Source organism: Fundulus heteroclitus, chromosome 3, assembly GCF_011125445.2.
Source record: "Fundulus heteroclitus isolate FHET01 chromosome 3, MU-UCD_Fhet_4.1, whole genome shotgun sequence".
In the NCBI taxonomy this organism is placed as follows: Eukaryota; Metazoa; Chordata; class Actinopteri; order Cyprinodontiformes; family Fundulidae; genus Fundulus; species Fundulus heteroclitus.
In genome coordinates this window covers 7,967,664-7,989,371 of record NC_046363.1, presented here as the reverse complement: position 1 = coordinate 7,989,371, position 21,708 = coordinate 7,967,664, and the positions used below count along the sequence as shown (strand labels likewise).

General features: G+C 48.3%; 2 protein-coding genes across 4 annotated transcripts in view; one reads left to right on the top strand and one right to left on the bottom strand.

Annotated features, from left to right (window-relative positions):
- The window catches only part of LOC105933404 (neuroendocrine convertase 2), a 157,854-nt gene extending 156,997 nt beyond the window's left edge, over nucleotides 1-857 (bottom strand). Inside the window, exon 1 of the mRNA XM_036127483.1 lies at nucleotides 387-857. The gene's annotated coding sequence lies outside the window, so the exon portion shown is untranslated. The remainder of the gene's footprint in view (nucleotides 1-386) is intronic.
- Nucleotides 808-20,806, top strand: mms22l (MMS22-like, DNA repair protein). 3 transcript variants are annotated; one of them, XM_036129492.1, is made up of 26 exons: nucleotides 808-1,550; nucleotides 2,093-2,290; nucleotides 3,097-3,222; nucleotides 3,298-3,350; nucleotides 5,098-5,185; nucleotides 5,303-5,474; nucleotides 5,721-5,814; nucleotides 5,918-6,048; nucleotides 6,782-6,895; nucleotides 6,971-7,147; nucleotides 7,510-7,569; nucleotides 7,675-7,794; nucleotides 9,401-9,636; nucleotides 12,334-12,550; nucleotides 12,636-12,925; nucleotides 16,255-16,436; nucleotides 16,649-16,799; nucleotides 17,201-17,319; nucleotides 17,529-17,674; nucleotides 17,963-18,119; nucleotides 18,249-18,394; nucleotides 18,473-18,684; nucleotides 18,770-18,936; nucleotides 19,955-20,051; nucleotides 20,185-20,352; nucleotides 20,489-20,806. In XM_036129492.1, the coding sequence occupies exons 2-26, from the start codon at nucleotides 2,118-2,120 to the stop codon at nucleotides 20,562-20,564; spliced, it is 3,672 nt and encodes a 1,223-aa protein (XP_035985385.1). In that variant the 5' UTR covers nucleotides 808-1,550; nucleotides 2,093-2,117; the 3' UTR covers nucleotides 20,565-20,806. The 3 variants fall into 3 exon arrangements, 2 of the variants coding, with proteins under 2 accessions (XP_035985385.1, XP_021177362.2); XM_021321687.2 differs by having other exon boundaries at nucleotides 7,507-7,569; XR_004928547.1 differs by lacking the exon at nucleotides 20,489-20,806 and having other exon boundaries at nucleotides 7,507-7,569; nucleotides 18,473-18,676; nucleotides 20,185-20,210.
- The last annotated feature ends 902 nt before the right edge of the window (nucleotides 20,807-21,708 follow it).

Sequence of the window (21,708 nt, the reverse complement as noted above, 5' to 3'; positions counted from 1 at the left end):
GCAAGTAATTACAACATTAGGTTATCACCTGAACATATTAAAGCCATCCAGCACGGGCGCAGCAATCCTCTTACGCTTGCCTGCACCAGGTTGATCTGGATTATTATAGTGCACGCTGAACGCAGGGTAAATAAAGTTTACATGTATTGTCACTTAGCCCTTGGTCTTAAACTTTGGGACTGATCGGATCCCCATCCGCAGACAAAAAGATGCTGAACAAAGCCGACGATGTGGAAGAAATTGTTCGGAGGCTGGCGTGGGGAGGGGTAGGGGGGGGGGGCGCGGATGAAAGAGGCTCAATTCTCACTCCCACTTTTGCATCACAGGATAGCACGGGTTTGCAAGAGTCGGAACAGGAAAAAAAAAGAAAAAAAGAAAGCATTTACCTTTCTCATCCAGGCGACAGAGGCTTCTCGTGGATGGACTGCCTCCTGTTGAAAGCAGAGCGGGAGGTCGACGCTTCCGCGCGGAAAAGAAAAGAAAAGAGAAGATTGCCGTCGCGTGCATTCCTTTTCCTCCCCCCTTATTGTCTCCACTGACTCGTATCGATGAAAGATGCCAAAGTAAAACCATATGCGAAGCAGCCCGTTTAATTGTGCCTCTCCTGACCGGGACAATTGGCTTTTTAAACGTGCAGAAATGACGGGTTTTTTAACTGGACCGGGGGGGAAGAAAAAGCCGCACATCCTCAGCGTGTCGTGGAAGAGAGGGGGGGGGGATATTATAAAGATGTGAAAATGCATTAGAATGCAAGAAATGGTGTGATGGCGAGAGGTACGGCTGGGAGAGACAGATCTGCATATGGAAATTAGGCTCTGCGTGGTTAAAATTCAGCTAGAACTGCTGCATTATGTTGAATTGGGGCTGGTAGAAAGCCCCGCACTCAGACTGGGAACAGTGACCTGCAAAACCCCACTGAAAAGTCACGGCCCGAAGCAGGTGCCGACAAAACGCGTTGAGAAGTTGGGACGTTCCGAACAGCTGTGGTGGCCCATATATTTCAAGACATTACGCAGGTGTTGTCTGTTACACCGATTTGTAACAGTTATGTGCAAACTAAATCAAAATAAATGTATATTTAATTCAGATTATAGACTAAGTGAAATGCAAATGTAAATAGCATCCCTAAGTAGAAGGGAAGTTGACTTATCTTGTTTCAAGAAACATAAGTTCACTTGCCCTCTACTGTCATTGTTCTGGATGACTGAGGATCTACGACAACGTCAAACCATCCTGTAGATGCTATTTTATTTTTTAAAGGTTTTATTTTAACAGCAACACGCTGCCTCGCGGAGCGAAAACGGCGACAAAGGAAGTACTCAGCAGGGAAACCTCTTGACAAATTTCCAAGACGGGACAAGCCTCGCCCACGTTGAAACTTCCCACCAATCAGGGGACGCGTTGGAGATTTTGCGCATGCGTATGGTTTAGGCGCGGGAGATCACGAAAACAAAACAACACCGATGACGGCTGACGGATTTTTATACATTATTGCCTTGAATTAAAGTGTTGTTTCCACAGAAGAACTGAAGTAGAGTTTGCATTTAAAGGTAAGACAGTGTTTTACTTATAAATTATATCTGGAGTTTAGGCTTTTTTTGTGAAAATGCAAACTCATCTCGTTGCAAACATGGCCGCTTGAGGCATTTAGAGAATTTAAAGCTGCTGATTTTCTGGTAAAATATTTTCCTTTAGAAGCTTTGAGATAAAGTTGTTAAACCGCTGGCCGTATTTTATGAAACGACCCTGCAAGTCATATAATGTGTTTTTTATGTTTTATGTTATACTTCCTGTAGTGATTCTCAGCATGTGTAGAGTCAGTAATCGGCTTTATTTACCAGGCACGTGAACACATACAAGGACTTTGATTGGATTGTGCCACGCTTACGATGTGCTTAGTTATACAATAAAAGCAAAGGTTTAAATTAGCTTTAAACATGTGTAGATTTATTTATTCTCCCATTAACAACATCTCCAAACAGTGTGAATGCCTGCTAATAATCTTCAAGTGACTTGCATTTATCTTTTATTTGTTACATGTCGTGTGATGAGCTGTGTTTTAATGCCTCTGCACTGCTTGATGTGTTTAAAGGAGACTCTGATCGTCCAGCGACAGCATGGCGGAAGAGTTCAGCGAGTCCCTCACTCCACCGGTTTCCCCCTTTGCAGCAGACAGTCAGTGTGATCTGGCGGCCGCTCGACCCCCCTGCTTCTGCTGCTTAGAAGCTATAGATGACCCCACTGGAGCTCTGTCCTCTGAGGGATATCTAGGTCGAGGTTCCCTCAAACGGTACCGTCAACATCACCAGAAAAGAAAAAAAGATACTGTCCAGTACTGTTTTCTGTTTCACAACAAATTGTGCACTTGCAGTAAAAGCCGCGCTAGGTGAAGAAGTATGGCTTTCCACTGCAGTATTCCACAAAATACAACGTTTTGGGCGTCTTTGGGTCCGTGACATCCTATCAGGCAAAAGAATAAGGCTGATGAACTAAGCATTGATTAGTTAAAGCTGTGTCGGATGAGCGGCGTTTGAGGAATTTCAACAAAGTTTGTAGCCTTTGAGGGGCAAGCATCTCAACTTTACGTGTTTAAGCTGGAGTTAGACTCCCAGTGCTCCAACCAATGGGAACTGCTGATCAGACGGAGTACAGTGACCAAGAATGTTTGCTCATATGTTATGATGGAAATTACCTCCCATTGTTGCCTAATTTTAATAAGATCCATACATAACAATCACACAGTCCGCACAGAATTTAACTTGAATGAGGTGTAGGGAAAAAAAACAGGGAAAAAAAAAACAAGAAAAGTAAAAGCAAGAATGATGAAAAAGCCACCAGAGGCGTGTGTATGAAATGCTCGGTTTTGGAACCGTACGGATATTTGAATTAAATTACAGTTTACAACAAAACGGCAAAAACAAATAGAAAAACACACTAAAAAGCAATGTTTGCTTTTTAGTGTGTGACGATGTCTTAAGCGAGTTTCCTTGATTTCCACAGAGAGGTTTGGCCAGTCGCTTTTAAAGCCTGAGTTTTTGTTCATCTGACAGAGACTTGTAAATAGAGAGCGTTGTTGTTGCCGCTTCCCCTCTGAAGGTTGCTGCTGCGTCTCGACCCGGCCCCTGCTGAGTTTGAGACGGACACCGTGGAGATTTTCGGCTTCCCCTGGGTTACAGAAACGGCGCTGGTGGAATCCACCAAGTTGCTCTTTGGGCTGTTTAGGTAGGACAGTTCAATAATCCAAAATGATGCAATGTGCAGACCGGTCCCTTCATATACTGGTTTGTTGTATTTCAGGCAAACCTTTTACAAGTTGGAGACTTTGGTCCAGTCGAGCTCACATGACTTTGGTAAGTCTGTTCATAATTCCCTTCTAAACCATCTTTTCGATTTAAGGCCAAGTGAATATTGAAAGACCACAAGGTCGTTGACATTATTCACTTGAATCTACGTATCTAAGTATGTGCGTACATGTATATGTACAATCCCATGCGAAAATAATCACACCAACCCAACTTTTCATTTTGTTTGCGTGCAACCAAAAGCCTTAATGTGTTTTACTGGGATTTAACATGATAGACAAACATAAAGCAGTTTTCCCACAGTTTTAGAACATAGATGCAACACTATAAATTACGGTGTGTTGTTGCTATTCATCCTCCTTTAATGCCTATTTGAAAAGTCCACCTGCGTGTAATTTAATCTCGGTGTGAATCCATCTGTCCTGCGAAGACCTCCGAGGTTTGTTAGAGAACATTTGCGAACAAACGGCGCCGTGAAGAGCAAGGAGCACAGCAGACAGGTCAGGGGTTAATTTATGGAGAAGTCTGATTAATCATTGTTTAACGGAAACGGTCTGCCACGACTAAAACCCTACCAAGACATGGCCTTCCACAAGTGGAACATGAATGAGAGAACGGGCCGATGGAAACTCTGGAGGAGCTGCAGAGATCCACAGTTCAGGGAAGAGAATCTGTGAACACGACAGCTGTTACTTGCAAATTTAGTCCAAAGCTCTGCTGTGAGAGTACTGACTCGCTCAAACGGAGGAGCTCGTAGGACCCCTGTTTAAAAGTCGCTACTCTGGCTGCCAGTCAGGTCTGAGTGTTATTTTACAATTTTAGTCTCAGCCCTTAGAGCTTTACAAGGACAGGCTTCTGTGAATATTTAAATACATACCCCTACCATAGTCTGAAGTCATCAAACCTTTTAGGGCCCATCTGCTTCAGAACTCAAAGAGACTGATATTTCCGAGCAGCGGCATCCAGCGTATGAAATGGACCGCCTCTCTTCCTACGGAGTTTGGGCTCTGGATTCTTTGAAAAAGCAGCTGAAGTCCTTTTGACTCCAAGAAACTTTTAGTATACATCTGAGCTTTTTTGACATACATTCATGACTGCATTGAGGTTTGTTTTCCATTAAGTACATTGCTGTGTATTTTGTCCGGTTTACCCTTCGTGTGAAGCACTTTGTGACACTTGTCTGTGAACACGTGCTACATAAATGGTAAAATCTATAAATAACCTTTAATTTACTTTACTTTGTTCTGCACGTGACAAATCTGGGCTTTATGGGAAAAAAAGGGTAGAAGAAGAAAGCCACTGTTGAGATAAGCCATAAGAAGTCAATTTTCCATTGCTTCCACAAGCCATGTGAGGGACACAGCACACCTGTGGAGGAAGGGGGGGCGGGGATGTGGGTGTGGTCTGGGCTACTAGTAAAAGCTAAATAAATGCTTAATAAACTAACTGAATGCTAGGTTAATAAATCGATAGACCGAAAAACGAACCAGAGCTCCATTTATACCCCACAGCGGCAGAGCTGCTGACACGTCAGTTTCTCCAAATTACCTTACAAAAAGTTTTCAACCAATAGTGATACTGATTCAAAATTCAATGCAAGACACCCGTTGAACCTTAGGAGGACGCCACACTGACGGTTTTAGAGACAAAACGCAGGATTTAAACAAGTATGCAGTCAAAATAATCACCAGGATGTGTAGACAGCACTAAAAGACACTTTATTGGCAAACAAAAGTTGATTGTGGGTGAGTTACCCTTTAAATACAGCTGCCCTTCAAATGCTTTTGCTTTTCAGGACAAGCGGGGAATCTGCATTATGAATCGGAGGACCTTCGGCAGCAGTGCGTCTCTTTTCTTCAGTATGTTAAAGTCTTTTTGCACAGGTATAAATATTTCATGTTCACACAAGAGACAATCAAAACGCTTTTATCAACACACCACGGCGCTGCCACGCGCTCAGGAGATTTCACGGTCGCTTTAATGGTCTCGTCGCCGCGCAGGTACCTGGAACCGTCGCTGGATGCGGCTCCCTCGCATCCCTACGCGCAGCTGGAGCACCGGTTGCCCTCTGCCCTCCTGGAGGAGCTGTTCGGCATCACTCTCCTCACCGGGCGACTTAAAGACCTGCCTGCAGGTGTTCAGAGTGCCTTCAGTATGCAGAACCGTGGAAAGGTACCGCCGTATGTTGTTTAACCGGCAGAAATTAGACTTCAGCACAAGTGATGATGAGTAGAGTTGATGTTGCATAAAACTCACCGAACCATAAAGGCTTAGGGACAGGAGGATGGACGGCGCCGGGGCTTCGCACAACACAGGGAACAATATAAAGGGATTGTAACAAACTTTTCCAACTCCCACAACCTGGTAGATTTCTCTTCTCTTGACTCTGAGCTTGATTCTTCTCCAATCCTCCCACAGATTTGTCCTCCCTCCTGGCATTTGCTGCACCTCCATCTCGACATTCACTGGTCGGTCCTGGAAATCCTGCACATGCTGGGTCACAAGATGCAAAGTACGGGTCGGAAGCGAAAAGCGCGGGACTCAACCCGTTTTTTCTGCGTGACAAAGAGCCGCCGTTTGTTTTATCGAGTCCTAACGGCTGGAACTGTCCGCAGGCCAGGTGGTCTACGCCCACCAGTTTGTCGACCTGACGGGGGAGAACCTGACCGATACCAGTCTGTTTGAGGAGCACCTGTGCTCGCTGCTGTGCGACCTGACAGGTCTGGCCATGGGCAAATACAGCAAGGTGGGAAGCCCGTCATCAGCTCGCTTTTTCTAGTTAGGAATGCGACACTAGTGCGTTTAGTCGATGGTTATAGGCAGGAGCTGCAGGGAGACCTTGTGCTAAAATGTAACGCTGTCATGCTATTTAGCTAACAAAATATAAAACCAATAGCACATATCTGCTGTCATTTATATAGGAAATTTTTGACCAATCTGTATAATATGATTGATTTTGACTTTGTAAAGGGCCTCGAGATGAAATGTTTCATGAATTGGCGCTATATAAATAAAATTTAATTGAATTGAATTTGGTTTTGGGGCACAGACTTAATGTAAAAACCTGCTTAAATCAGTTTTCCATGGCTGATTGCACATACTCCCCATTCTTTGCTCCTGAAAGCATATTACAAGTACACCATGCTAATATCTGCCACTTATTTGTTGGAGTTAGCTGCTCAGGTAGCCGGCCTACCTTCGGCCGCTTCACAGATATGGCGGCTGTCGATCGCACGTTGTGATTTTTTAAAAGCAATGATGCCTTAATGGGAAAGACAGGCGGCGCTCCTTTTATTTCCACGTATATATTTGTTTTATGCAACTAGTGTTATTCCCAAACAGATTTATTTTACTTTCTCGGAAGCAGAAGGAAAAGTGTGGGAGCCTTCTTTCAGCCAGCTGAGTGGCAGTGCGCAGAAACGGGCAAGGCAAGCAGCGGCGCTTACTTTCTAATTAGACTTTCTACCTTCGACCTCCAGGTGAGACCCACAGAGACGCTGAGTAGCGATCCTTTCTCCTGCCTCTGCACCAAAGAGCTCTGGGTCCTGCTCATGTACCTCCTGGAGCACCGGAAAAAGGTTCTGGGCACAGAGGTAACAGAAACGCGCTCAGTTCACCCGTCAGTAAACCGCGTCAGCCGCAAACTAACCGTGCTCTCTCTCCTCCAGTCCTTTTGGAGCTACGTGAACTCCTTGCTGCGGCCTTTGGTTGCAGGGCAGCCCCCGCCCGAGCAATTCGCCGGCCTCCCGACACACTGCAAAGACCCGCTGGGATTCACGTGGTGGCTCCTCACCCACTTGGCCACGTTGGGCCAGTACAGTCGCAGCGGCACGGTCCAGAACGAGGTCAGTCAACGCTAGGCTCAGTACCGATAAACCAAGATTAAGGTGTGGTGCCGGGCTGACTGGGTATACGGAGCATTGCACTTTGTGACAAGGAGGTCCGGCAAAATCTGGAAGATGTTTGAAATAATATAATCAATAAAGTGAAGTTAAGTCAAAAGGATCTGAAATTAGGAGAAAGTCGTGTTAAGCTGTCATACAGGGACATTTGTTGGTACCCCTGGTAACGATTATCATCAGTTTAGGGTCATTGTCTTTTTTCGCAGAAGCATCTCGTACAGAAGAATGTAGGAAAGTCCAACGTTTAATTTGCCTGCATTTACTCAAAGCAAAAGCATGAATAATTTCTGCTGTAATTTCAGAAGCATTTCGAGGATAACTGGACATTTGTCGAGGGCTTGCTTAAGATAACTTGCAACCCCAAGGTTTGAACAGTTTATTTTTTATAATTTTTTTATTTTCACTCATTATACTAAATCAGTATAATGGTTCTTCTGAATGAATAAAATGCATCTGGCTTTTAACGCTAGGGCGGTCTTACAGAGGAGCAGGTCAGGATGCACGTGCACTGTTGTCTGAGTCTGTCTCTGCTGTGGGAGCCGAGCACGGCCGCTGTGTCCACCCTCTGGGAGTACTACAGCAGGAACCTGGTAAGGACGCACATATCGGGAGAAAAACAGCCATTCAAATACTGGGATCAGATGATTTTGTAACACCATGCATCCATTCCCTTCCTCCCTCATGTTCATTGTTTTTGCAGGTTCCATAAAGCCTGATCAGAATAAGAACATTTGGCCTAAATTCACAGTGAACCTTTGTGTTCCCATTTTAAGCATGGGATAGAAAAAAAGCATTCGAAACTCTAGACCAGGGGTGTCAAACATACGGCCCGCGGGCCGGATCCGGCCCGCCGAACAATTTAGTCCGGCTCTGTGGCTAAATGCATTATCATTATTAAAAATTATTATTATTATTTTTTATTTTTTTTTTCCAGTGTCCTGTCTGGCAATGTGGCAATAAGAATTGTTGTCTAAATGCCAAAAAGAGCTCATCAAATTTGACTTTCACAAGTGGAGCAGTACTGCTTTGCCATAGTGCTCCGCTTGATTTATTAATGTGAATAGTTTTATTATGATTCATGCAGGGAATATCTCAAATGATATGGACACTACAATGGGAAAGTAGGAGAGGAAGAACAAGAACAAAAAAACAAAAGGTGAAACAAAGAGGACATAAAAGGAAGAGAATGATAAAACAATTATTGAAAAAAAACATGTACTTTGTTTAATTGAAAATATGCAGTTCCTATATTGTCCACGAGGGGCGCTGTGTTTTAATTAGCAGATGGTAGCACTGAGCTTCAGGTGTGGAAAAATTTTAATCATTTCTTAATTTTTATCTGTTTGATGTATTTTGTCATGCAGTACAGTGTTTTTAAGTTCCAAAAAATGTGAATAAATGTTTTTCAACATTGTATAATCACTGTGATCAGTTCTTATGCATAATGCACAAGTAAATGTTTAACTGAATAAAAGTATCGTTGAAATTGCACATACTTTTCTTAAAAACGCTGAGGTTATTCATAATATATTGTGTAAAAGTGAAATTAATTTATTATAAAAATCAACAAGTCCACATTTATTAGTTCTATTTAATCTTGCAATGAGTTTACTCGTGTGGCCCTCTTGAGATCAGATTAAGCTGAATGCGGCCCCTCAACCAAAATGAGTTTGACACCCCTGCTCTAGACTGTTGAATGTTCACATGAGGAACTGTAGAAACCCCTATAAGCTTGTCAGAAATACTCCAATTATTAGATTTTTCACTACAAGTTTAGAACTTTGTCATTTTGCTGCGTAATTTAGTCTGTACTTCTGTTCTTAAATATATATATTCACCATATTACCTCTTTTTTTTTTTTAATGTTACAACATTCATACCAAGCAGTTCTGAACGAGTTGTTGCTCACTGCAAAAACATGACTAAAAATAAGTAGTTCTCTTGAAATTAGCGTATTTGTCCTTGATTTGAGCAGCAAGTTTAAATGATCTGCCAATGGAATAAGATCTTTGCACCTATAATTGGAACAACTCATCTTTATCATCTTATTTGAAGTGCAGTTTATCTAACTATCTTATTTTAGGTGTCAAAATACTCATTCCATTGGCAGATCGTCTTATCTGCTCAAATTAAGGACAAATACACTCATTTAAAGACATTTGTAACTTAACACCATGGTCTGTCGCCCCCGTCCAGAACGCCTCGTTCACGGTGCCGTGGCTGGGAGTGTCGGGCCTGGGCTCCCTGTGCAAGACGCCTCTGGCTTTGTTGGAGCAGGCGCGCAGCTGCTGCTCCCCCTCCGGCTTGCGCTCTCCGGGTCACACCCAGCTCTACCGCTCCGCCAACTCCTTCAACATCTTCCTTCGAGTGCTGGCCCTGTGCCTCGGCCAGGACGGGGCCGGCGGCGTCCCGCAGAGGCAGATCAAGGGGAGGTAAGGATGGCGGCGTGACTTTTTGCTTCCACCTTGGAAAGAAAGCGGGCCTGGCGCGCAGGCAGCTGTCTCAACATCACATCTATTGTTAAAGTGGGATTTGGGGCTTTTTTGGACCGACGTGGACGAGGATTTACGAGATTAGCACTCCCCTCCTTGATCTTCAGACGTGCGATTCGTTTGAACAGCTGTTGCGGATTTGCGGCCGTGTGCGTAGGTGCGTACCTGCGGCCGGTGCGCGCTTGCCAGCTCGCGCGCGGTCTGTGTGCGAGCCAGGTGCCCCGGCGGAGCCTCCCAGCGCGTCTTTGATATTTACTCGGACCCACCAGCGGAGCAGGTGTCTCAGGAGTCAACCAGCTGCTCCTCGGCACAGGCCAGATCCGAGGAGACCACCGACTGGTGCGCACACAAACGCACAACGGTGCACCTGCTCCCTCGAACAGCGACTTGGTTTAACAGGGGATCTGGCTGTTGAATGGAGGGGCAGTATGCGTGTTTGTTTGTGTGCGGCAGGAGGGGGGGGGGGGGGTCTGAAAACTAAACACGTCTCAAGCTGATTCTTCTGGTCGTAAGCGGGCGCTGGACCATTCTGCATCCCAAGGCGGCCGTGTGCCAGAGAGCAGCAGCCGCAGATAAATCCGCCTAATGACTTCCCTCTGTCTGGAATGTGCTCCGTAGCGCCGCAGACATGGGGGCTAATTAGCTAACGAGCGTGGTGGTTAATTCGCCTTAACGAAGCTGTGTCGGTTTCCAACACGGATAGAGCATGGAGCTTTAGGGGGGGGCAGGGGGTGGTAGGCAGCATGGGAGCATTCAGGCTGTGCTGGGACGAGTCCAGAACCCTCCCTGATCCATCACCCTCTACCAAACCTTATCCCCTCCCCCGGTTGGAGGCGGCGGCGGCGCAGCAGCGTTTCGGCGACGGCGTCGAACTGGATGGACGGCGAGCGCGGGGATCTGTGCTGCCAGAAGTCGGGAGCATCTGCTCGCCTCGATTTTAAAATAAACCCGTCTGAGACGAAGGAACAGGCGGGTCAGGGGAACACAGAAGAATCCTCCAGTGGGCTGCTGTTATCCTTGTTACACGTTATCCTCTCATCTATTTAAATCTCCCCGACCGCAGGCCTGGCCACTCCCTCCCTTTACAGTCCTCCGTGGTCGTAAACACCCTGCCACCCACCCCTCCTCTCCTCATTTGTTTTTAAGCAATCCCTTTGTATCAGTCACACCTCTCACACCTCAGTTTGGCTCGGGATGCGCGCTGTTTGTGTTTTGACCCGAGCAGCAGCTCTGCTCACCTGTGTGGGCTGCTGCTGTGTTTTTTTCTTGGGGTGTGGGGGAGGGGGGGATGAGGGGGTTCAGCTTTCTGTGTTCTCCTGCCAGGCAAGCAAACAGCAAGCTGGATGTGAGACGACGGACGTGTGTGTGTGTGTGTGTGGATTTATTGATCTTTCTCTGGTGTTGCAGTAAATTGGTTTGGCTGTAGAGAGAGGGACCAAGCACCTACTGCTGCGTGTCTGAGTGTCTCTGACATTTAACATGATCTTTAAAGGCATTTCTCCACAGTGCCCGCAGGATCTAACAGCGTGCTGGGTGGTTCTCTATTCTTACTCACTCTCCTGCTTATTCCTTCATTCTGACACACACACACACACACACACACACACACACACACACACACACAGGAGCTGGGCAGGCCAGTCACTCTCCTGGAGATCAGAGGGTGATGGAAGCAGGTGAGGGGATGCTCAGCAGGGGTGGAGAGTTCAGTTTGCCAGCATTTAAAACCATTCCTTTCACTTCAAAATATCATTCCTAATGAGTTGGGATAATTGGGAGTACTGCGGTTAAAAAGCTCAAGCACACAGCAAAAGTGTAAAACTGTTCCTACCCTGAATCTTTTGCTCGTTTCGTCTCGTCGCCACCACCAATAAAATGTGTTTTTAGTCGGATGGTATGCGACGAAGCACAAAGCGGTGCATCATTTTGAATGGCAAGGAACGGGATGCATAGTTGTTGAAATATCTTAGATGTGAAACACGGTGGTGGTGGCGTTATGCTGGAGGGCTGGTCTTTATGAGCAGGTCCAGAGAGACTGGGCTGAGTGGGTGGGAAGGTGGGTGAAGGGAAACAAACGGCAACCCTAGAAGACAGACTAGAGGCCTGGGACTGGAGCTGAGATTGGCTCCTCTGCAGGACATCCTCTTCGACCACAGGAGCTGCAGTCAAAGCATAATCCTGCTCAGTCCAAGTACAGACCTAAATCCAATTGATATTTCGATGCAAGGCTTAAAACAGACGCTTTTCATCCAACCGGACTGAGCTTGAGCTTTTTTGCAAAGAGGAAATGGCAAGAGATTTCGTTCCTTTGATTTACAAAGCTGGTAGCGGCATAAGGGACTTGCAGCTCTCATGGCAGATAATTATTTCTTAGTATTCAAGGGGGGGTTGAATACATGTGCATGCCACACTTTTCAGTGTGGCATGCTTTTGTCATTCTTCTTCATAATTTTGTAATACTTTGTGTTGGTTTGTCTTGTAAACGTTCAATAACACCCAGGGATGGTTCTTCTCATGACGGGGGGTGTGGATATTTTTGCGGGGCCGTCTTTGCATCCTTTTTGCAGAGAGAAGACTGTGGTGACGACTCCTGTCTCTGACCACATCGCTGCTGTCTTTTTCTCGTTTTTGTTCCAGGATCTACTCCAAGTTCTCCTCCAGGAAGATGCAGGAGCTGTCGGAAGGAGGCCTCATGAACTTCCTGCTCCTGTTCCTGGTGGTGGCCCGGCAGGTGGAGCTGGAGGACGTGGCCAGCCGGGCCTGCGAGCTGCTGGGCTTCTTGCCCTCCAACTGCCCCCCCGCACACCGCGCCCTAGTCTGGAGGGGGCAGTTGTCGCTGCTGTTGCTTTTTCAGGTTTGTTTTCCCGCCATCCAGCTGGCTATAGAGGATTTTACCACAGGTTCAAGCGTGTTTCTGCGTTGTGCTTCTGGTTCTGCAGGAGCGAGGTCTGGACGGCGGCGCCCAGGCCGGCTGGCTGGCTTCCTCCTTTAACGAGACGGCCAAGGAGTTCTACAACAAGACCACGGAGGCGTCGCGCAGACTCGCCCTCTGGGGGCCCCTCGGCTCCTACCTGGAAGGAGTGGCCGAGGTGTTCGAGACCAGCTCCAGCCTCGGCCTGTCGGAGGAGCAGCTGCTCAGCGAAGGCTTCGACTGGTTGCTGCCGGCCTGCCGTCAGTCCGAGCTGAACTCGGTCCTCGGCTTCCTGCAGGTCGTGCTGGCACAGCTCAGGTGAGAGCGCCCGACGTCTGCTCCGGCCTCCATGCCACAACCCTTTGGCCGCTTCAAGCCGCGTTTCCGTTGAGGCCGATCAAAGCCGCGCTTTAACGGGGGCAGCAGAGGAGCGTGATCCGCTCCCGCTTCCCATCCCATCTTCTCACTTCCCAGCCTGATAATGGGACAATTGTCCAGTGGGTCTCAGTGTGTAAAGAATCTACGTGGAGCCGCGGCCCCCCGTTGCTCTCGGGAGGTCCGCTGACCCCCGGATCACCCTCCCCAGGTGCTGCCGGGGGGCCCTGATTAGAGTTACAGAGCCACGGGACCCTCCACGGGGGCCCCTCGTTGTTCCGAGGGCGGCAGCAGGGCCGCGGCTTTGTGCGAGCCTTCGGCCGACGGAGCCTGAGGACGGGTTCAGCTGCGGGACACGGGTGTCGGTTACACGAGCGACCCCGGCGGAAGGCTGGAGGGAGACGAGGGAGACGGGTGAGACGGCGTCTGTCGCCGTGGGGAGGGGGCGACGTGGGGACGGAGGGCACCGAAAACAAAAATCAGGTCAGAGATGAAGGTTGCAGACGGGGGGGGATCGGGTTTTCAGAGCCTTCTCGTGTTTTCCGTGAGGTCATCGGCTGTGGCACTGCACAGAGCAGCGGGTCTCTTAGTGATGACTATATCATTATCTCATCATTGTAAGGAAATATGTCTACAGTAAATAACTCCTTACAGTAGATGGATTTAACATCTCTCCCCAGAATAAAGGAGCCTGTTCCCTTTTAATTTGCATTAACAGTTTACCACCTGTACAGTCACCCTATTAACAGTTGCTGGGCGACAACAGCATCAATCTGGTAGGGAATCCGTCTGTAGAGGGCGCTGCAGATTAAACCACACAAAGTAGCACAACATGGTCAGGATTCGTCAAAAGGTCAGGGGTGAATGGTGTGAAATATTTCTTAGTTTAATTCAGTTCAAAAATACTTTATTTATCCCAAAGGGAAATGAAATGTCAGGGAGCTGCTATAGATGGTGATGGCTGCGGGCAGGAAAGATCTCCTGTAGCGCTCCGTTTTACAACCAGTCTGAAGAGACTCTGTTTTCCCATGACAACGTCATAAAGAGGATGTTCAGGATCGTCCATTTTTATTTTATTTTATGCAAAATCATCATCTCCAGAGGCTCCACAGTCGTCCCCCAGAACAGAACCAGCGTTCTTTATCAGGTTGTTGAGCCTTTTAAGGTCCCTGGATGTGATGCTGCTGCCCCAGCAGATGATTGGAGAGGAGATGAAGCCCTAAACAACAGACTTATATTAATATAATAGTTATAATATAAAGCTCCATCCATCTTCACATCAACTCGGACCAGGTTCAAGAAGAAAAGCAACCCCCCCAGCATGATGCCCCCACCCCCCTGCCTCACCATGGAGACGGTGATGTGCTGTGGGAAGGTCAGAAAGTTACTAAATGAACCAAACTACAGGAACAGGAAGCGCGTTGAGCCAGCTCTGTTGCCAGTCCAGCAGTTTCAGCATTATTTCAAAGCACCGGTGCTCCGCCTTTGAAATCTCCAACCCACACAGATGTCCACAACTCCGAAAGCTGCACCGCGACTCAGGTGTACCGCTTTCTCGTTTCAAAGTGTGGTTCCCATAACATCGCGTCTCATTAGCTTCGGTAACCCCAAACTTCCCATCTCCTCATGTGATGTGACAACAGGGCAGGGCAGACATTTGCACATTAATGGGCCAAGGAGGGAGAGGAGGAGAACTCCCAGAGGCCCCCTGTGTCGAGGCCTCGGACCACACTGACCCATTTTAGCCGAATAAGAAACCGCCTCTTTCCAGATCGCCCCGACCGAATTAAACCTGATTCCTAAAGCCTGCCGATTCTTGGGATCTCTTTGTGATGAATGTCTTTGCCTGCGACACATTAATGAGTGATTATGAAGCCTGGCAAATTCAGCCCGCTGCATCATTACGTCTGTTAAGAGCCGTGTGGAGGCAGAGGAGGGTCCGGACGTCCGCTCTGGATGGCGCCGAGGCCGAGGCCAGACGGCAGGCATAATTCCTGCGTGTGATTTCTGTCCGTGACCCTCCGCTGTGGATCGGTGGGGGGGTGTTGCTAGTCGACGGGATGAGCTGATATTGGCTGGCCCTGTTGGATCCTTCTTCCCTTTTTTTTTTTTTTTTTCATTTCAATGTTTCTGCACAAACAATGGATTCAGCATCTCTGAGGCGTAGCGGGATCCAAGCACAATGCATAATTAATATACTGAAAGAATTCTCCATCTTGGCAGTAAAAGATTTAGCCAGAACTGCGCCGTTCGTTTCCCCGTAAACCGAATACGAAAACAGCCATGCGGACTAGAAGGTACCAGGCGACGTGTCCTCGGGTTTGTCAGAGGATGCCGGCTGAGGTTTTCAGGATGTAAAGTCATTTTTCTCTCCCCCCCCATTTACACCAGCAGGTTCGCAGGAGAATAGACGACGGTAATGGTGCTTAGCTGCTGTGTCTGTGTGCGTATACTGTATATAAGAAGGCACGGAGAGGAGGATTAAGAAGGTTTTCTGATGATGTCTTGTACAATGAGGGTTGATGGGTGTGAAAGGCCCATTCCGCTGTAGTAACAAGGCTAATGAATTCAGACTCTAATCGATTGTCTCAGCTCTCTGGATTAGATGCAACCTTGCTGGAAGGGAAGGCACGGGGTGTGTGTGTGTGTGTGTGTGTGTGTGTGTGTGTGTGTGTGTGTGTGTGTGTGTGTGTGTGTGTGTGTGTGTCAGTAGCGGAGCAGAGTGCCTGATTGTGGAAGCAAAGGGGGGGTTGCTGGTAGTTCCTCAAGCCTTCCCTTCTTCTCCCGCACACTTTAACCCCTGCGTTTTTCAAACCGCCGTCCAGGAGAACGAGAGGGACAGAGGGATCATCTTCAGTCTAAATGAGATTTCAGCTCCTTCAGCTGCTTATCGGGGGCTAATGCCAGCCACTGTGGGGCTGCTCTGGCAGCTAGGGCCAGGGGATGAGCCGGGAAGAGGCAAACTGTAGTCTGTGTACAGGCGGAGGAGCATTAGGCTCCACCGTACGCCTATGATATCCTCCTTCCTCACACCCCCACTCCTCCTCGCTGCATCGCACCACCACCCCGGGTAATCCCCCCTGAGACGGAGGAGAGAAAAGACATGAAGGAGTAGTGAAAGACAGGAACAGGGGAGCAGAGGGATTTGGGGGGCCAAAAGGAAAAAAGAGGGAGGGGGTCGGCGGCTTGTACAGAGCGGGGAGTGTTGTTACGTTTTTAGAGAATTGTCTATCTGTTCTCGCCTTTGTGAGTTGGTGTCTGTGTCCTGCCAGGCGGGTCCATCAGCGCAGTGTCCAGTCGGCGCCCGCCCCGGCCTGGGCCCCGGCTGCAGCCAGCGCGATTAAGGAGCGCCACCTGGCGGTGGCTTCTGCTCTGTGGGCGCACTTCTTCCCCTTCCTGCGCAGCCTACGCCTCTCCCAGACGCCGCCAGCCCAGCTGGCAGACGCTGCTGCAGGTACGTTACGCTGTGGGGGACGCAGAGGGCCCGCCTGGGAGCTTCATTTAGAGATTAAAATCAAACAAAATACTATTTTAAGTGCAGAGGATGAAAGTTTGCTTAAGTAAAAGTATAAGATAGTTTAGCAGCAAAATCCAGAGTGTTTTAATAGGTGTGTCATATTGTGGCTGTACAGGCGTTAGAATAGCTGGTTTGATTTTTCTTTCCAGGTTTCACCTTGCTCGCCTTTGATCTGCCCAGTTCTGCCCCCCAGGACCTGCAGCCCAACCCGGTCCAGTCCATCATGCACCTCTTTGGCTGGGACGATATGGTTCACCCGCTTCTGGTGACCCGCTACCTCCCCCACGTGCTGCAGAACAGGTGGGGGTCGGCCTGAATCACGGCTCATTGCGATCGGACCGGATCAGAACCTTTCCCTCGGGTCCTCAGCTTGAATAGAAATGATTTCTTACATTTCACATGAAAGTTGTTGGTACTAGTTGTTGTGGGTTTATACGTAGTAAAAACATGGCGCCCCGCTGCGTGTCGCTGGACTCATTTGTGTGTTGTCAACACAAAGGGATTTCCATATTTCTGCATCTAATAGAGAGCAAATCTTGGCTGGAGCTCTTCTGTCGGGGAAATAACAAGTGTGAACGGCGCGGCAGCACGTGTTAAGTGTAAATTACCGGTGCTCGGGTTGTCAGCGTGGCTCTACGCCTCTCGGCTGTGTTCCTCCTGAATGTACCTGTGACACACAGTCCGTGTAACTGGCCTTTCAGTGAGCTGGTGGCGGCGCTAAGCGGCGGCGCGGGCCAAGGCCTGTCGGTGAGAGCCTGGATCCGATGCGTCCTGCAGCAACACCTCCACAGGAACCCGGACGGGACGGAAAGCAAAACGGGTAATTAGCTCCCTTTATCTCTGCGTCTACACGCCGCATCGCTGGTCAGGGGAGGAGAGATCACAGCCCAAACCGCTTCCTGTCAGACCCCAGGTCTTTTTCAGAGGTTTCTCCATATCTCGGCCTGATAAAATGTTGCGTTTTTATCTGCTGTCTGGAATAAGGAGTTGGGCCGTATTTGCATGATTGCCGTTTTTATTTTGCTGCAGCCCGGGCCGTGGGGGAGCAGCTGTGTGAACTGACCCGTCTCATCCTGAGGCTCCCTGAGGTGGACGGGATCCTGCAAAGAGCTGGACTTCCTTCCACCACAGCCGCCTCGCTGGAGCCCACTGCAGCCCTGGAGACGTTTGTCAAGGTAACGCCTCATCACTGCCGGCGGACGCATTTGCAGCATTTTCCGTCAAACCTGATTTGGCGAGGACCTAACCCTAACCACACTGCAGGCTTTGGACTCGAAAAGGCTCTCCTAGAAGCTTAGAAATACTGACGTATCCTCAGCACATCACAGAACCCTCCAAATGACCCAGTGCGGTTGCTGACGTGGCATAAAATGCCTTCTGACGGTTTCCTGGTCATGCCAGGTGAGCGCTGCGGCGGCCCACACTCACGGCTTCTCTCCCTCTCCGTTTCCACGCGCTGTCAGGCTGTGGGCGGCGTTTACAGTGGACTGCAGCTGCTGTCGGAGCGGTCGGCCATGGTTACCAGAGCCCTCGACTACATTGGAGACATCCTGAAGTCTGTGAAACCTTACGTTGTCAGCAAGAATCAGGGGGGGATGCAGCTGGCATACTGGACCGTGGGTACGTAGGAAGTCGCTATAATGTAAACACCTCGTAGGATACTTTTTATTATTATTATTACTACTAGAGAGTAGCTGTGCAGTTGGACTGATTGCTGCTGTGCATCTGACTGGATTCTGTTGCACCCAGGCTGCATAGTGAAGCACTGGAGCCCCCTGCTGGCCACTTCAAAAGCTCAGCAGCTGCTGTTTCGGATTGTGGACGGCCTGCTTCTTCCCCCCAAACTCCCGCAGCAAGACAAGGCTCTGAGGGACAGCTTACCTCTTTACCTGCAGGTGAGGACGGACATATTCTCAGCCATTTATCTCATCCCTGATGTTAGTGAGTTACTCTAATAATAAAGTGTCTTTCAGGGTCTGTCGGTGGCCTCCAGCGTATCTCAGTCTCAGGGCGCTGGTCTCAAGCAGCAGCTCCGCTCTGTCACCCGGAGATACCTGGACCATTTTCTTCCCGCCTCCTCCTCCCTGGGCATCGTCGCCAACCACCCGGTGCTGCTCGCCGCCTGCGAGGCCGCCCCCACGGTGAGGGGGGCCGCCCTGAGGAGGACCATAGTGGAGGTGCTTTGGTGGGTCTCCGCGGCCGAGACGTGGTCAACTTTGTCTTGAGAGCTCACCCTTAACAACGGGATCTTTTTGTCGCTTTTTCTGCAGCGAGAGTTTCCTGCAGTTCAAAAGCCACGCCCCTCCTCCTCGCCTCGCGTCCGTCTTGATGTTCCTGTTGGAGCTTTTGAGACGAAACGGCGACACAGACCTCTCCCTGCTCACCCTGCCCCTCCCCGCTCTGCTGCGCTGCTTGATGCTGGTCAATGAGCCAACGGGTAGGATAACAGAGGCCGCTCTTTCAACGCCTGTACCAGCTCTACGCATTGTCAGGGAATTCTGAGTCGTAGGCCATCCAATGGCGATATCTATTACTATTGGTGCATATTTTGCTGTCTCATTTCTTAGTTTTCCATTCATTACAATGCACCAACCCTTTTCGGTGAGCTTTAGCTTCTCAGCCACTAAAAATCTGCATGGAGCCCAGTTGGAGTCCCTCCCAGCTGGCCTAATAATTTATTGGCATGCAGAGTTTAATGCATGGCACTTTTAAAGGAAATATCTCACCAAAAATTGCATCCATCAGTCCAAAGGTAAACCAAAAATATAAAAACTGGCAGTTTTTTTTTACAAAATCAAATTTTGTCTTGCAAAAAATGTGTCGATGACCCTTGAACTTTCACATTTTGTAACATTACAACCTCATTTGTATTCCTATTTACCCCTAAATAAAATCCTGCATGCTTTCAGAAGTCACCTAAATAAGTGAGTCCGGCTGTGTGGAAATTAATCTCACAGTAATTTTATGGTTCAGTCGATGATCCGAAAAGGCAAAAAAAAAAAGTTCAACTTTGATTGGACACTGAAGAAGGTGCTCTGGTTAGACCTTTAGTGCACCATGGTACAGGCTAGCTAGCAACATTAGCACGTTGCCCTGAACACTCAAACACAGCGGCGGCTGCATCATGCCGTAGGGATGCTTTTCTTCACCATGGACAGTGTACTGAACAGATATGCATGCCGCACTTTCCAGATTTTCATTTATTAGTAATGTTGAAAATCGTAAACCATGTTCCTTCATTTCACAACTATGCAGCACTTTGTGTTTGGGTCACAACGAAAAGGAAAAGAAACATTGATGCATGTGGTTGTAAATTGCTAAAATGCGAAAAGGTTCAAAGGGCGTGACTGTTGTCAGTGTGACGTCGCAGTTTGTGAGGCTTGAGGTCCTTTCAGCCTCATGCAACCTCAGCGTTCATCCGGCCCCGTGTGTCCGTGTTGTTGTTGTCTGCCCAGTGAGGAAGACGAGCACCGAGGCCCTGCAGCTTGTGGTGGAGCGATGTGCCGCCGCGTCCACACAGAGGCCGTGCGAGCCCGTGGTCGCCGCCTTACGGTAACTGAAGCCAAACACGTCTGCCCCTGCATCTCCTGGCTGCCGCCATCTTTGTTTTGTCCTTCTTTACTAAAACACAGGGAATTTACCCAGGTTCAGATGTTTCCTCTTTCTGCAATCTCAACACGTTCAGGTCGTTTGTGGAGGAGAACATGGGGCTCTACGACCGGCAGGTGTACGGCGTCCTGGAGACTGTAGCCGTCTTGGATCCCTCTGTGGTTCAAGCTCTCACTCCCAGCCTGACTCTCAGTCTGAGAAACGCTGAACACAAAAGGGGAATGGGCAAGAACATCGCCCTGAGGTGAGCGGGCACACCCATCACCATCCATTGAAATCATGGAGGCAGATTCCACCGCCTTCAACTATTTATAAGCTGTCTGGACAATAAGTAGGGTTTCTTGTTGTTATTAATAGTGGGACATCTTTCTGTGTTACAGGAGCGCGTACACGAAGCTGCTGTCTCTGCTGGGAGAGAGTGGGCAGGCTGAAATAAGCAGTCTGGAGGACGACTAAGAGGGTTTCCTGATAGATGGACAAAGCAGATCATTTTGGTTCAAAACCAGACCGACCCACCAACGTCTGACCAACCTTTAGTCCGTTTACGGTAACTGGTCGGTTGTCTTAAGAGGCACTATAAGTGGAGTCTGATCAGTTTTAAATGCATAAGCCTAGGATGACAGTTGTACATAATGCACATATTGTAAATGATGTACAGCTTTACATTTTGACAATAAATCCTCACCTCCTGCTATGCCTCTGCTCTCTCTCTGCCTTTTCATTTGGACTCTGCAGTATAAGAAGTAGAGAATGCAGCCATTAAAGCCCTTCCCTGTCAGGATCCCTTCTGCTCGCTTACCACTCTGATTCACAGATCTCGCGACAGCCGTGGGCAACCCCCAAATAGTTCGGGACTGAAAAGAAGACTGGGAAAAAAAACAGACGGAAAGAATGGAGGAACTGTTTGTTCCGATCCTCTCTTTCTGGCCTCCCTAAGTTGAAGCAATCTCTTGCAATCTGGCTTTGGTTTGCACCTAATCACAGGAAGTCTCCCTCCTGTCATCCACAATCACCAAGTGCCATTTTCTGTCATTGCCAGTCATTTCTCAGCCTCGTCTCGACTGCAGAACATCTCGCCGGGAGCGCCGTTGTCCTGCGATGCAGCAGTGTCAGAGGAGAGCGCGTGCACAAAGCAACGAGGGAAGGCTTTAATCTTTTCATGCAAATATCTGCACCTCTTAAAGGATCACTAAAAACATTTTTTTTTTAAAAACAGCTTCAACGCTCCTTACCCTCTGCAGGATAAAGTGCCGATATTTTTTTTGTTTTATTTTTTTTAAATCTGTAGCATCTTTATTCAGCAGTTTCCTCCATATATTCTTGTTTTGGGTAGATGAGGGAAGTGCGGGTGTCACATAATTTAATTTTATTTTTTTCCATATTTGGTAAAAGCCTATTTTTTGTTGCTTGACAATGGAGAATAAGTACAACATGACTGAATGTCCAGACATTCATTTAAAACACAAACAGTCTGGCTCCTGAGCATAACCCAACCCCCCCCACCCCACCCACACACCTACACACACAGGACACACATTCAGCAGTACATTACTGGTTTTGCAGAAGGATCATGTGTCAAAGTCACATCATTCACAAAGTA

Bases quoted from the DNA above. Each gene is read 5' to 3' on its own strand.
- mms22l (XM_021321687.2), top strand. From the start codon at position 2,118: ATGGCGGAAGAGTTCAGCGAGTCCCTCACTCCACCGGTTTCCCCCTTT. The intron at 5,475-5,720 runs GTACCGCCGTAT...ATCCTCCCACAG, and splicing joins GTATGCAGAACCGTGGAAAG to ATTTGTCCTCCCTCCTGGCA. The intron at 7,148-7,506 runs GTCAGTCAACGC...CTGTAATTTCAG, and splicing joins GCGGCACGGTCCAGAACGAG to AAGCATTTCGAGGATAACTG.